This window comes from Triticum aestivum, chromosome 4A (assembly GCF_018294505.1).
Source record: "Triticum aestivum cultivar Chinese Spring chromosome 4A, IWGSC CS RefSeq v2.1, whole genome shotgun sequence".
In the NCBI taxonomy this organism is placed as follows: domain Eukaryota; kingdom Viridiplantae; phylum Streptophyta; class Magnoliopsida; order Poales; family Poaceae; genus Triticum; species Triticum aestivum.
The window spans coordinates 522,539,764-522,555,438 of NC_057803.1; the positions used below are offsets into that span (position 1 = coordinate 522,539,764).

At 41.9% G+C, this 15,675-nt stretch overlaps 2 protein-coding genes across 2 annotated transcripts; one reads left to right on the plus strand and one right to left on the minus strand.

Moving 5' to 3' along the window:
- Positions 1-1,101: 1,101 nt before the first annotated feature.
- Positions 1,102-10,251, minus strand: LOC123086695 (U-box domain-containing protein 57). The gene is made up of 14 exons (XM_044508473.1): positions 10,125-10,251; positions 9,875-9,997; positions 7,665-7,787; positions 7,481-7,522; positions 7,257-7,345; positions 7,059-7,167; positions 6,897-6,965; positions 6,709-6,813; positions 3,464-3,548; positions 3,256-3,360; positions 2,834-2,938; positions 2,495-2,733; positions 1,719-2,426; positions 1,102-1,579 (listed from the first exon to the last, which is right to left on the minus strand). Exons 2-14 carry the CDS (start codon positions 9,875-9,877, stop codon positions 1,361-1,363), a joined length of 2,001 nt encoding a protein of 666 aa, XP_044364408.1. The 5' UTR covers positions 9,878-9,997; positions 10,125-10,251; the 3' UTR covers positions 1,102-1,360.
- Positions 10,252-10,374: 123 nt separating this feature from the next.
- Positions 10,375-12,515, plus strand: LOC123086696 (proteasome subunit beta type-4). Its single transcript, XM_044508474.1, has 6 exons — positions 10,375-10,622; positions 11,328-11,404; positions 11,483-11,612; positions 11,702-11,873; positions 11,966-12,151; positions 12,259-12,515. The coding sequence occupies exons 1-6, from the start codon at positions 10,570-10,572 to the stop codon at positions 12,370-12,372; spliced, it is 732 nt and encodes a 243-aa protein (XP_044364409.1). The 5' UTR covers positions 10,375-10,569; the 3' UTR covers positions 12,373-12,515.
- Positions 12,516-15,675: the final 3,160 nt, after the last annotated feature.

Consider the following 15,675-nt stretch of genomic DNA (forward strand, 5'->3'; position numbering starts at 1 on the left):
TCGTATCCCTCGATGCTATATTATGAGTCAATACAAAACGCCTTTTATCGAAAAAAGTAATCCTTTCTACTACATTACATAGAAAATCTAGCATCCACTTCAACCTTTTGGAAAAAATACTCTATTTTTCTTGCAACGCAATCAAACAAACTCAAATCCTATAGGATTCGAGTGTGCATAACATTCCAATCCTACGTTTTTTCTGTTCCTACATTTTATATTCCACAGAATCATTTTTATATTCCTAAGAATCGAAGAAGACTGGACTTTGAACTACAAATGTATATATGTTTTGCATGCAGAAATAGTTTATGTTTTCAAAAAAGGACTTAGATCTATTACAAAGGTTCACTAGAAGTACAAATCACACAAAACATAATAAAAATTACGTTCCTTGATTTGCGGGGAAAAGGGAAGACCGAGGGTAACTAGCTCTTTCTTGTTAAAAAATTATATCCCAGCTTGTTTTTATCGAGCCTTCCCCCCATTTGGAGTATAGCCAAGTGGTAAGGCATAGGTTTTTGGTACCGGCATGCTCCCATACCGGAGCGAATCGGACCTTGTTGATAAACAATCGAAAAGTCTTCGTGCACGTGCCCTTAAGGACCAGTGCCCTGTCGTCTCTGTTGAACCCTTGAAACGATCCAACCCTAATCTTTTTTTTGAAGGCAAAGCATTGACGGTGGTTGGGCATATCGCCCAACACACGTTCAACCACAATGGGTGGTACAGTAGTGTTCCACTCCATACAAATGTTGGGCAAACACATGCGACCTATTTGACCCTAATCTTATTGTCCCAAGGAGCTGGCAAAAATCTAGACCAGAACTCATCTAATCTGTCCCGACGATGAACCTGAGGAGGATCGGTTCCCGGAAGACTGACTCAAACAAGCGTCACTCCTTCAAGGACAAAAAACTCCAACCTATCTAATAGCCGGAGCCACGGCACTAGGATTCCCCTCACCGCCAGGTCAGGCAAATCCCGTCACCGGCAGAGATCGAGGAGAGGAAGGCTTTTGCCCTAGTCACCTTGCAAAAGGGGAAAGAAAGACGTATGCATGCAGACAAAGTTTGACCATAAAGATGAAAAAAATTCAGTTGACATATAATAAAAAAATATGCATTTTGTTAATGATGTGATCACACAAACAAATGTTACTGTTTGAACTTCTAAATCTTTCAGTTTCCTCTGCCACAATCTATTCCTCTGATTTCGGAGGGAGTAGAAAAATTAGTTGCACATCATGCCTCCCGTTTCCCAAACAAATTCCCTTGTTCCGCCTAAAATGCAAATTCACTACAGAAAGTGGCCACCACATTTACAAGATGCTATGCGGCAAATAATATCCAGAGCATCATCAATGATTGAGGTTCAGGGACCTGACTGCCTTCGCTACTGACGCCTGAAGGTACTCCTGGATGGAAGAACGGAGGGCGCGATTAGGGATGAGAACACGATTTGGAAGTGCCAAGTTCGTCATCGGAGACCTATTGCTCCCGCCATCAAGCCAGCGTCTTATGGCTTCCGCTTCATAGGTAAATCCATCTGATGCCATTTGAGGATCGTTCATGATCTCCTGAAATACAGAAATTCACCACACAAACATCATCATTTAGAAATAAAGGGGGAATGTTGATAACTTGTACACACGTATAGAAGTTTCAGAAACATGTGTCCAGACTCCAGATTATCACAAATGCTGACAAAAGGTTTACCTGGAGGATTGGACAAATGAAGTGGGCAGGGCATGAGGGTGCAGGAGGCTTTCTGACCAGGGCCTCAACAACGGTCCAAACCTCAGTCAGATGAGGCCGCTTTTCCCTCGTCATTTCTACACACCTAAGGCCAAGGAGTGCTAACTGCTTGGCTTGTGTGTAAGGCCAGTCCCCGGCTGATTTATCTATCAGCAAGTGCAGGTTATCACTTTGAAATGCTTCTCTAACTTTCTTTGCGATAGCCAAAGGGGGCATTCCAGTCAAAAGGCGAAGGATAACAACACCCAGTGAGTAGACATCAGAAAGGGGTGTGAGGTCCCCAATGGTGAGGAACTCCGGATCCGTGTACGGAAGCCTTGCTGTTAGGTTTGGTGGACAGCTGCCAGGCTGGAGAAATAAGGTGGACATACCAAAGTTGTAGAGCTTGCTTCTGTAGTCAGCACCGATGAGGATGTTGCAAGGCCGGAGATCACCGTGGACCGAGGCATTAGGCTTGTGTGAATGAAGGAAGAGTAGTGCACAGCAAACCTCACCGATGATCTGTGTACGGATGTGCCATGATAGAGGTGGAGTGTCATCGGCACACAAAATGCGGTCTTCAAGGTTTCCCTTAGGTAACCACTCGTACACAAGAGCCGAAACTTCAGAGCACATTCCAACAAAGGTGACAATGTTTGCATGTCTCCCTCCTTGACGAAGAACAGAGACCTGCATTAATCTCATGTTAAATCACAGAATCAAAGCTAAGTACCACTATCACAATAGGCGAAGGCTACCTCTTGTTGAAACAAACTCTCGGATTTGGACAGCTTGATTGCTACCGTAGTGTTGTTTATAATGCCTTTATACACACATCCATATTCAGTGTCCCCGATCTTGCACAGGTCCTTGAAATGCTCTGTTGCTTGTTCCAAACATGTAAAGCGGAACTCGAGAATAAATTGAGAGTTCCTATCCCATAATTCATCCACCTGTCGAACTGCATTATCTCGTTCATGCTTTAACTGACTACATTCTGCATTTACAAATGCAGGTTATATATTGCAGCTACCAATTTACGTTTTAGAGCAACTGAAGAATGAAAGAAAGACGAGAGGTTTTCACAGTCAATATACCCATTTTTGCCTCTTCTATTTGGATGCGACCCACAGTATTCTGATTCAGTAATGCATCTATCTGTCGCACTGCATTGTCTCGTTCATGTCTCAACTGGTTACACTCTGCTTAAATATATGAAGATTACTTACTGCTGCTACCAAGCTATATTTTCGGAAAGGAAAGAATGAAAAGCAAGACAACATAAATTTTCGCAATTTATTCATCCACCTTTTTTTGCCTCTTCTATTTGAAGGCGAACTAAATCATTCTGACCGCGAAACTCGTTCACCTGTTGCATTGCATTGTCTAGTTCATGTCTCAACTGGTTACACTCTGCATTATATATATGAAGATTACTTACTGCTGCTACCAAGCTATATTTTCGGCAAGGAAAGAATGAAAAGCAAGACAAGATGAATTTTCGCAATTATTCATCTACCTTTTTTTGCCTCTTCTATTTGAAGGCGAACTAAATCATTCTGACCCCGAAACTCATCCACCTGTAGCATTGCATTGTCTCGTTCATGTCTCAACTGAGTACATTCTGCATTATATAATGGTATGTTATATATTGCTGTAGCAATTGATATCTTCCATCAATTGGAATGTAAAACAAGATAAAAGAAGTTCTCGCGAAGTTGATCTACCCAAGTTTGCCGCTATATTAAGATCAGAAAGACGTCTGAATTCAACAATCTCCTCTTCTAGAGCACATATCTTCCTTCCTTCTTTCTACATGTCGTTGCATTAACAATGTTTTCTCAGTAGTTTAAACTACAAAGTACAAGAATTTTATACATAAAGGGAAGTAGTAAACTAGCATCATAAAATCAAGAACAACAAAATGTATGTTTTCTCTACCAGATTAGAAAGAGCCTTGACTTAGGTTTTCTCTCCCACTACTAAAAGAATGGTGTGTTACTTAGTCACAGCCAATCTGGATAGTAAGAATTAAGAAAAACAAAAAACAAAGGACTAAAATGTCTTTTAGTACCAAGGAATCATAGAGTAAACTTTCAAATTTGAAAATTCTTACATATAATATTTGAATTGTTTAACATATATTCTTATGACCGAATATGATTATACTACTCCCTCCGATCATACTTGTCCCTGGTTTAGTAAAACTTTAGTACAAAGTTGTACTAAACCAACGAAAGTTGTACTAAACCAAGGACAAGTAATATGGATCGGCGGGAGTACTAAATTGATATATTTTGTACAAAAAGGTTGTTTGTAAGTAGCCGTCCCTACTATTATGATAGATAGTTTTTAGAGTTAATTGCAATTTGGACCACATAATATTACACTAGTTGCAATCTGCACTCTGTATGTAGCCATTCCTACTGCATAAAATTGCTCAGTGTTAGGTGCCTAGAGGAGAAGAATGCATGTTTGACTAAAGATCTACTTCCTCTGTTCCAAAATATAAGATGTTTTGGCAGTTCTAGCCATCCCTACTTTTATGATAGTTTTTAGAGTTAATTGCAATTTGGACCACATAATATTACACTAGTTGCAATCTGCACTCTGTATGTAGCCATTACTGCATAGAATTGCTCAGTGTTAGGTTCCTAGAGGAGAAGAATGCATGTTTCACTAAAGATCTATACTCCCTCTGTTCCTAAATATAAGACTTTTTGGCAGTTCAACGGAGGGAGTAATAGTTTGAGACTCAACTTATCCTATTAAGAGTATAATAGGTATTATGGGCCTTTCTTAGAGTTTGTGTCCATGTCAAGTCTCCTATATACATCACCCCGCAAAAAAGAAGAAGAGAAAAACATCATAATGTATATGGCAAAGCAGCCGATAAGCTGTGACCTACATGGTAGACAGAGAGGGGGATGAACAGGAGAGAGCAGAGTGAAAGGATAATATTCTAAGGTCAAACCACAGGAAGTATAAGGTCACTTTTTCTTATGGCCTACATTGCAGACGCCCTAAGAATAGAGTATCAACATTCCTAACAAACCATGTCCTTCAAACCCTATTTAAACCAACTAGCAAATATGCCCGTGCGTTGCAACGGGAGAAAAACAATCAGATTATATAGATATAATACAAATAAAAAAATCTGAATCAAATGCGAGGATGAGATAAGGATTTTCAATATGCCATTTCACAAACTATGTCCGAGTGATGTTATGATGATAAGGGACTTTTAAAAAGTCATTTCAAAAACTGAAAATGTGATGGTCTCATTACGACTTAATTTCCTAAGGTGCCACAACAAAATATTTTTTTGGTTGAGCAAACTACATTGTTGGACCGCTGCCTTAGTTAGACTGATGCATGATGTGTCTCACATTGATCTAGCGTAGCGATGTTTTCCAGAACCAGTAGAACTTTGGTACGAGAATAGTTGTGTACGGAGGCAAAACAGCCATTTAGTCAATTACATATAGTTTACAAAAACTAACCCATAGCAAGATGTGTCAACTTTTTTCGGCTCGGGACATTGTTTTCAAATTCCAGAATATGTGTTGAATACACGATTATATTTTTAGAAATCATGAACATTTTTTATTTCATTGCTTTTTAAATCATGATTTTTTTATAATATGCAAACAATTTTTTTAATTATGAACATTTTATGATCCCCTAATAAAACCTCTACAGATCCCCTAATAAAACCTCTGCCTAAGCGATGGTTTGTTTTGTTCGTTACTTAAGAATCAGTTTTAATTTTTGTGAACATTTTCCAAAATTTCATGGACATTGTTTTCAAATTCCCAAATATATTTCGAAGACACAATCATATTCTATAAATCATGTATTTATTTTATTGTTTTTTAAATCACGATTTTTTTTAAATATGCGAACAGTTTTGTTTTTACATCATGAACCTTTTATGATTTCTCAAATGTTTTTTGAATTCACAAACATTTTATGGTGTATCTGTATATTTTCTCAGTACGCGCAACTTTTTTGAAATTTGTTTTTTTTTAAATCCCGGAGTGATTTAAAGAATGAAAAACAGGAAAAAAATGAGAAAGGAAAAAAGCAAAAGAAAAACTGTGGTGCCATTACGGCCTGCTATTTATGATTTCTCAAATGTTTTTTGAATTTACAAACATTTTATGATGTATCTGTATATTTTCTCAGTACGCGCAACTTTTTTGAAATTTGTTTTTTTTGGAAATTCCAGAGTGATTTAAAGAACGAAAAACAGGAAAAAATGAGAAAGGAAAAAAGCAAAGAAAAACAGGGGCGTCATTACGGGCCGGCCCATTACGGCCTGCTTGAACCCTGGTCTCCCGTGCAGAAAAGGGGAGAAAAAGGGTGTGCGAGCAGGGATCGAACCTTGGTCTCCCATGCGGAAGGCTTCGACCTTAGCCACTACGCTGGCTTCCTGCAAGTGTAATGTAGTTGTATTGATTGTCCTATAAGACTAAATTTGACGGTGATTTTTTTTCAAAACGAATCGTTTTCTTTACTTACTGGTGGCATGGTGGGTAAATAGGGTCAACTTCAGGGGCAATTTATATGACGGACGACCAGAAACCCAATTCTCTTTATTATTAGGTAAAGATAAAGATAAAGATCTGTATCCCAAGTCAGTAGATACCCTTACTAACTAAGCAACCATCTAAACTTTATCTCCTTAATTCAGCAGCCATCATTCTATTCACGTGAACAGTAACTCCTACTGCACCATTGGGCCTTGGCCCAATACCCAGTATAATACTATCCAGCATGATTGTATGCTGAAAAAAAAAACATAGAAGGCACAACAAGATTCAAACAGTAGCAACAACACAAAAGCCTGTAGTCGCAAGAAAGTTGGTGCAGGCTGGAAAACAAGATTTAAGGTTAACTGGAAATGCAATCCTGCAGCTAGCAGGAAGCCACAATTTGAGTCCTGGAAGTAGAACAATAGAAAGGCTACCGTCAGTTTATGAACATGTTCGAGGAACAATTTAACAGAAGGGTATAAATGCTGGTTGCATGACTTGGGTCTTTTCTGGAAGCAGATGATGTCACCATTTTCAATCTGAAGAACGGGAGTGAAGAAAGTAAGTACTTGGGCTTAGGAGTAAGTGGAAAAGCAAAAAAACATGTATAACAAAACCAGACCTGGTTGACTGTAAAGGTATGATGAATGTCTAAGGCTTCACACATCACATTTGGTTCGAATTTGATTTCCTGAATGTAAAAGTGAGAAACTAGTGAGATATGGTGCAAAACCGTATCCATCAGACATTAGGAGTAGCAGCTTGCACTTGTGCAAAATCTGACCTCATACAATTCTATTTCCTCGTCTGCACAAAAACCAGCTAAACTTCTTAGTTTTGGGAGAATATCTAAAGGCCTTGATGAACAACTCACAAACAGCGTTCCGATATATCTGCGTGTCACATTCACAAGAACAAGATATAAGTAAGAATTTCCAATTGCTAAAAAGGAGAAAATAATGAATTTGAAGTAAGTGCTGACCGCAGCTGTGTTTGTTCTGGGTCATAGAACTTTAAAAACACCAATAGATATTCCCTGTTTAGATTTCGTGGAGAACAAGGATTGAGCACCTACAAGGAAATAATATTGAGGGAACTTCATAAATACAAAGATCACTGGATGGAACAAGAAAGGTCCTTTCACAAACAGCAAGGCCACAAAGGAAATGATAGAACTAGCAGGGATCTGTGGGCTTTAGGATCTACCTCCAAAAACAGCTTCACATCAGCCGAAAAAACCCTTCCGATCTACAAGGGTGATTATTTATATTTTAGCATGTCATGAAGAAAATGGAATTATCTTTGCGCAGGAGGCAATATCAGAACACAACATTGTTCGTTTGACATCCTTCAATAAAAAGAACATAAGACGATCACATTGCATACTTACAGATAGTTTCTTTTCTTTGGAATTCAATGGTCTGCTAGGGCGGCGTGTTCCGTTTTGCCGTCGCTGGCACAACCAGAGGCGTTGAAACTTAACAGGGGTACCAAGTTCTTTTGCGAGTTCCTCCTGTGCACGATTTAACCAATCAGTATTCTGAACTCATTATGAACTATGAGAAACAATAGGCTAGAGGAATAAACAGAGAGACACTTTTATCTGCTTAAGCAAGTTATATCTAGAGGCAGCACAAAATCATAAGTACATCATTCTATCTTACAAGGAGTGAAGGTATACATCAGATGGAAACTTCAATCATCTGGATATTTTAAAAAGTTAAAAAGGAAACTTTACTCCAGGGGCAATTTTAAGTTAATAAATAAATAACACAGTGAAGGCTAACAGTAAGAAGCATTTAAAAGAATGGAGCTGGAGTAAGGCGTGAGGAATCCTCATGCATGGTTCATGAACAAACGGGTATCTTGGTAGTTTTCCCACAGTTGGCACTGTCATGAAATGGAGTAGGGTACTAGGGTCGTTAGTGATGTACTTATGACTCTAATCAGGTCTTGGTAGTTTTCCTATCGTTGACCTTTTTTTATACAGGCATTTTCAGTCCAGCCACCAATTAAACAAGCTCTCATGACCTAGGAAGCATCTAGTTTGTTACATAGCATCACCGGAATAAATCCACTGTTGACCTTTGGAAGTGATTCTTAGCAATGGCAGGTGCAACATTTCTCCAACTCCTGTGGCATTTAAGCCATTCCTAAAAAGGCCTGATTAGAGTCAATATAGCAAGCTCATGATCATTTATGTTTAATTTCTGAGCTAGAAGCTAAATAGAATTATAGAACCATGATATATAAGAATAAGAGAATTATTTATGATGCAGTGTTAAGCTTGCCAAGTAATTAGCAAATATGTAGAATCTTAGCTAAGTACACCAAGTGCAAGAGCTACTTGAGACCTGGAAAGAACCTACCACTTTTGTAGCACAACCAGAAGATAAATTGATATCACTAGACCTACATTAAGTTCGCACATTACATGAGATATTCAGGGAAGGCACAAGCTTGAACCATTCAAATTGGTCATTAACAGAATAATATGGGATGCAAACAATACAACAGAACAATCTATTTCTCACATGCTTTCAAGGGCTCATTAGCCTTCCTATATTTGATTCAGTGGAGATGAACAGACCTCATACAGGAATAAGAGGACTAGAAATTTAACCAAAAAAACACGTCTACGAGGTATTTCAGCACATAATGGAGGTTGGCATCTCATTTCAAAGATAAAAGTAGGTCCGTCTGAAGGTCAGATAAAAAGGACAGGACACAAAGCACTAAACGTTTTTGAAGGATGATTTTAGTCCGTGTGGATTGGTATTATTCCTTGATGAAAAATATATTATGTGAACCTGTCATACGTTTCGAAACAAGATTAGCACTAGAAGTGATTTTTGGAAGAATGTTCAGACGTAGATGGAAGATCTTGAGTTCCTCAGTTGGCACGTGCAGTCAGGAACAGAAACAACAGGTTGTCCTTTACTACTTTCGGTGGTCAAACTGTAATTGCATAATGAGTACCACAATAAACTAAAAAATATATGATGACATATAGAAACTAAATAAATTGCACGGTACAAGTCTGCAGCCACCCAAACCTATTTTTATACTGAACTAAAGCAAGGTGGAAATTTTTGGAACGGCTGCACTGTTGATTTCCTCAATTGACTTGCATTAATTATGAAATAACACTTCACACGAAAATGGACTGAATTGTTCAGCAGAGAGAATACAGCTCTGCACACTGAAAGTAGAGCACAAAACCAGAACCCGAAGTCGCTGAAATATTTTCAAGGCACCATATATGACACCAACACAAAAATACTATCTCGCGTAGCAGATTTTTTTTTAAAGGAAAACAAAAATATGCCAAGGGACGTCAATTGCTACTTAATTGAGAAGTCATCTGCCTCGATGCCGTATAATTGCTTATATCTGAGGATTCATTCTCATATCCTAAAATTGGTAAGACCTGTTACAGTTTGGAGGACTTAGCGTCTCCAAACACTAGAAACCAGTAGGTCCGGGCACTTAAAATCTCACAGATCGATCTCTGAAAAGTAAAATTAAGGACCCAGTAACCCAATTTGTACTACAAGGATGTCGGGAGTTGGTTGAAGAACGCAGGATGTGGATATATACCATGAAAAGGATTACGGTGGTGTCAGCCGGGACCTGGAAAGCCCGCACTCTGTCGAAGTCGACGAGATCAAAATAGAAGCCCCCGCTCCCAATCTGCGACCGCAAATCTTCATCCCTCGCCACCTGGAAGAGACGAAGCCCAATTATCAGGATCGGAGCCAACCCCCATGCTCTTGCTCTGCACAGATGGCCACCCGGTTCGGTTTACCCGCGAAGTAAAGCTGCGGCCGGGAAGGGAGCAAGAGCATACCTTGATAGTTCGATGATCCTGCGCCTGTCGTGGGGCTCCCGTAGTGCGCGTGGGCACTGTTGGGGTTTTTGGCCGGCGCTGCGCGCTGCGGCCGCGGGTTGTTGCCGCTGAAAAGGGAAACGTACCGAATTGTGTTTCTTTTTTGTTGATGAGAAAGCCCGAATTGTGTACGGGAGCCAAGAAAAAAAAATGAGGGGAAGTAAACGGGGCTGGGCCTAGATGAGAGAGGGGGGCTCCAATGGGGCCTAACTGATAGCTCAGCCCGTTTAATATTTCCGGTCACGGGTCCGATCCAGCCGCCTGCTTCGACTTCTCTTCTCTTCACAAGTCACAAGGAAGAAAGGATACAGGGAGAGAGGGCCACACCACCATCCCCAGCCGCAGCCGAGCCGAGGTTTTCCTCCGACGAGCGAAACCAAGCCGCATCAACCCCCCACGCGCACCAATGGACGCGACCGCGGCGGCGGCCGGAGGAGGAGATGGGACGCAGAGGACACTGTAAGCACTCTCCCGATTCCTCCGATCTGGATTTCCCCCTTGCTTGTCTGTCTGTTCCGGTGCTCGCGTCGCCCGGCGGCGGGCCCGATCCAGAGGCTCGACTACGGGGCGCCCGGTCCGGAGGGTCGACGCCGGCGCCCCTCTGCTGGGCGGATCTAGGGGAAGGAACAAGGGGGAGAGGAAACTAGGGTTTTGCCAGCGGCGATACGATTTAGAATGCGATGTGGGACGATGCGTTATCCGTGAGAACCTGCTAGCGGAGCTTGCTCTGCGAAGCTTCTTATGCATTGACAGTATGGATGAATCTGCTAGTTAGTCTCAACTCATGGAATATTCCAGCTCATGACGAACCAGCCCAACAGTTACAAATGCCTTTTACATGCATTTATTTGTGTGAACTTGTTATCACATCTTGTTGTCTGATTTTTTTTTACTTTGATAGAATGGATGCATTTTTTGGTGTTAGTACAGGAGCTTCTCATCTGTATCAGCTTATGTTAACCAGCCCAACAGATTATTCTGTAATTGTACAAGATGGTCATAACAATTGTGTGTGTGTGTTAATTGTTTTTCTTTATCAAAATACATTCATTGGCCAAGTTGTCCCCTTAGTGTGCACCGGCACTTTTTTCATGGTGCTGTTGTGTCTTTCAGTAAATTTGTACATGCACGTGATTAACTCATGATGCCTTATTGCATCACCAGGAACCCTTATGTGACTGGTAACTCGGTGATTGCAATGAAATACAAGGATGGTGTGATCATGGCATGTGATACTGGAGGTTAGTTGTCACTTCTTCTGCACAGGTAAATATAGCTCCGGCGGTATGGAGGTCATTATATACTTTCTTGTGCTGCAGCCTCCTATGGGTCAACTTTGCGATACAAGAGTGTGGAGCGTATCAAGGCGGTTGGAAAGCATAGCCTTATTGGAGGGAGTGGGGAGTTCAGTGATTTCCAGGAGATTTTGCGCTATCTGGATGAATTAACGTAAGTTGCCTTTAATGGTGGTTAGATCATGTTTTCCTTCTCTCTGCTATGTATAATCCATGTGACATCTTCATTCACTTCATTTTCAGTTTGAATGATCATATGTGGGATGATGGGAACTCATTGGGCCCCAAGGAAATCCATGCCTACCTGACAAGAGTAATGTACAACAGGCGCAATAAGTTTGACCCTCTATGGAACTCCCTGGTGCTTGGTGGAGTGAAAAAGGGCCCAAAGGGCGATGAGAAGTATCTTGGCATGGTATATTATTCATTCAAACAAACAGTACTGTTCTTCTTACTGCTGCCGGTTTGTCGGCATTTTGTCTTATGCCTATTTTTGTTGTTGTTCAGGTTAACATGATTGGTACACACTTTGAGGAGAACCACATTGCCACTGGATTTGGGAACCATATGGCAATCCCAATACTTCGTGGTGAATGGCGCGAGGACATGACTTTTGAAGAAGCCGTTAAGCTGATTGAGAAGTGCTTGCTGGTCCTGCTGTACCGTGACCGGTCATCCATCAACAAATTCCAGGTTACAACTTGTTACTCTTAGTGAACTCACTGTCGCCTAGAAGAAAGTTTGGCAGATTACAGTCTGCAGCTACTGAATTGTTGTAACATTATACTTTTGCATGACAGATTGCCAAGATCACGACCGAGGGATCAACCATCTACCCGCCGTATGCTCTGAAGACCAACTGGGGGTTTGCCGCCTTTGAGAACCCGTCCAAGGGTGCTGTAGGAACATGGTAGGCCATGAGCTTGGAAACGAAGCAAACTGTGCTGCTGAAACAGTTTCAGCCCTTGTGAGCGTTTGATCCGAATATGACTGAAGTCCACATTTGCTCTGTATGACATGTTTATAATTTGACTTAAAAGTCTTTGTGAACGTTTAAGGTTGATCTTGTCTTGTATGATGATGCCTCTTCACTCTAGGTCAATCTGGAGTGGCCGAGGGTGCCTGCTCACCGTGCTCCCTTCGACTTGTTTTGGCTGCCCTTTCATAGTCGAAACCTGTTATTTTTCTCTTTAAAATAATTTGTTCACGTCACTTGTCGGTCGTTGGCTTGTTGCATCGTTCACCAAAGATCACCATGGTGGCAGAAGTAATGATTCATGACGGCATCTACAAACTAGAGCAAGAACCAGGCTCCCTCGACAGTTGCAACAAAAGATACACCATTGCCTCCCTAATCATGATTATCTCCTTGGAAATTTGGAACATGCGTGGTGTTCTCTTCTGAGTAACATCTACCGTCAAATTGGATCATCCTTAGCCGTCTGTCATGGAAAACAGAAAGGGATGCTGAAAATTGGAATCACAACAGAACTTGCTACTCAAAACGGAGAGTGAGAATTTCAGAGAAGGCATGGACATCACCACCCAGGGTTGTTGTTCCACTATTTTTCTTCTTCCACACAGGGAAACTGTCTGGTGTTAAAAAAATTGCCGTTGTTCAAAGGGTATATGCGCGTTTATATGAGCGTCTGCAATTGTACTATGTTAAGAAAAAAAAAATGCCGTTGTTCTCAACAAATGGATAACAACTAAGCGTCTATGATCCTCGTTGATCTCTTTACCTCCCAACTCTATTGCACCTTCCATTACATGAGAGTAGAGCCTCTTGAGCCGCGGCACCCGGTAGCCTCCAGTGACGGCTACCAGCCGTTCGAGCGTGTTGTCATTGGAAGGCATGGCAGCATCTTCGCCATAGTCAGTCACCATGGGTTTGGGAGGAGAACCAGGTATTGAGAGGGCTTCAGCGAGCAACTGGTGCTTTGTTAGCGTCTTTCAAATGGCCATTTGAATCTGGACCTTTTGGAACTTCTTATGGGGAAGTTGGCTTTGAGAAATCTACATCACATGCCAAGGTAGAGCCAAAGTGTAAGGCTTTCATGTGGCTTTTCCTCCGTAGGAAAACCCTTACATATGGCGGACCGCCTCACCATCCGAAGGTGGCCACATGATGACATTTGCAAGCTTTGCCTCACCAGATACAAAACAAATGATCACCTCGCCCGCGAGTGCCTCTTCTCTCGTGGTGTTTGGGGCATCGTCTCATCTTGGCTATCAATACTTCATGGGTCGACACACAGGCTTTCCATTCTCGAAGAATGGTGGAACTCGAACATTAGCAACAAGGACACGACCTCGCGCAAGTGTTCGGCCAGGTGATCATGTATGTGTCGTGGAATGTTTGGAAGGAGGAAGATGGGCAGATGTTCAGCAATACTTCCCAATTCGTGTTTGACATTGCTTATCTCGCCATGGAGAGTAAAAAGCATAAAACCACCACAATTGTGGCCTCATTAGCAGTTGACACACCCTTAGAGAAAAAACATCCCATAGAACGCTAAACATTTTACATAATGCACTAAACAAAGTGCTTAACGCTCTTTAATGATGTGCCTGCGTGACACTTCTTTACCAATCCAACTCGACATGCAAGCCCACCAGTCCAAAACGTCATCATGGATTTCTTGTGCTCGACGGGAAGATATATTTGTCAAGGATTTCTTGGGCAACACGTCTCTGGGTGCAGCGTTTCACCTCCCGCTCTCCATGCAGGCATTCGAAGAGGTACACCATCTTTAGGGTCAGACTGCTTCGGTGCCTCTTAATTCTGACTTGTCGGCCCATGATGTGTGGACTTATATTTGGGGTGCAACATAATTCAAAACAAGAAGATATTACTTTTTTGTACATTAGAGAGATCCAGATTCATCAAGCTTATCTCTAGCTTTGGAGATCTAAGTGCACTATGGAAGTGAAGGTTTTTGGCTGGCTGCTACTCTTAGACAGACTCAACACAAGGAACGTGCTAAAAAGAAGGCACTACAACATCGGCGATGACACTGATTGCCTCCTCTGTGGAATGCATATTGAGAAAACCAGTGAGCATATGGTTTTTTCTTCTTGTCTTTTCAGTACTACTTGTTGGCCTAAATTAGGGATCACATAGCCTGTCCAAGGTTCTCGGCCTGATGGGTTGGTCGGAATAAAACTACTTGGGACTGGCCACTTTTCACAGAAATCTTCTTGGTTGTAGGTTGAAGCCTTTGGAAAGAAAGGAATAATAATCACTTTAGAGGTATCCCCCTAGCACATCTTCCTAGCTCAGAAGGTTGAAAAAATGACTTTTTACCTCCTTATGTATAGAGTTAAGGAGGCCCACAAGCCTTTTATTTCTAGCTTTGAATATCCCTCCACTAGTTCACTTTGTTCCATACTTTGATTAAACCTTTAGGTTTTTCCCCAGCCCAAAGTGGCTAGGTCCATGTGTATATGATGTACAACCATTGTTTTATTTAGTTGAAATATCAAGCTGGAAGGGACTTTCACTGTTTCGGGGTAAAAAAACAGATGGAGGTGCTCTCCTCGGACGACGAGGAGCAGCAGCAGCCACCCCTCCTCGTTGAGACTGTGTGGACGAACGAGGAGTATGCGTGACACATTGAGCTGCTACTCTATCGATCGTGCTTCGACCTCGGTCGTGCGCAGCCCTCGCCGATGCTCCCGCCCAGCCGCGACATTCAAATCAGACGTCGCATCAAGGAGGAGTTGCCATCCCTGTCGTGCATCAAGGTAGAGCTGTCATCCCCATCGTGCAGCCGTCTCTGCCACGACAAAGAGTTGGCCCCGCCATCATTGCCCTTCTGGTAGTCCGGGAGCTAGTGCACCTAGTTGCCGTCAAGAAGGAGGACCTGCCCTCCTTGGCGATCGTCGAGGCAAACGACCACCTAGCCTACTATTGGGGAACGTAGCATGCAATTTCAAAAAAATTCCTACGCCCACGCAAGATCTATCTAGGAGATGCATAGAAACGAGAGGGGGAGAGTGTTTCCACGTACCCTCGTAGACCGAAAGCGGAAGCGTTTGACAACGTGGTTGATGTAGTCGAACTTCTTCTCATTCTGACCGATCAAGCACCGAACGTACGACACCTCCAAGTTCTGCACACGTTCAGCTCGATGATGTCCCTCGATCTCTTGATCCAGCAAAGTGTCGAGGGAGAGTTTTGTCAGCACGACGGTGTGGTGACGGTGATGGTGAAG

Bases quoted from the DNA above. Each gene is read 5' to 3' on its own strand.
- LOC123086695 (XM_044508473.1), bottom strand. The intron at 7,346-7,480 runs GTAGATCCTAAA...ATTTCCTTGTAG, and splicing joins ATGTGAAGCTGTTTTTGGAG to GTGCTCAATCCTTGTTCTCC. The intron at 6,966-7,058 runs GTCAGATTTTGC...TTTTACATTCAG, and splicing joins AGGAAATAGAATTGTATGAG to GAAATCAAATTCGAACCAAA.
- LOC123086696 (XM_044508474.1), top strand. From the start codon at position 10,570: ATGGACGCGACCGCGGCGGCGGCCGGAGGAGGAGATGGGACGCAGAGG. The intron at 10,623-11,327 runs GTAAGCACTCTC...TTGCATCACCAG, and splicing joins GATGGGACGCAGAGGACACT to GAACCCTTATGTGACTGGTA. The intron at 11,874-11,965 runs GTATATTATTCA...GTTGTTGTTCAG, and splicing joins ATGAGAAGTATCTTGGCATG to GTTAACATGATTGGTACACA.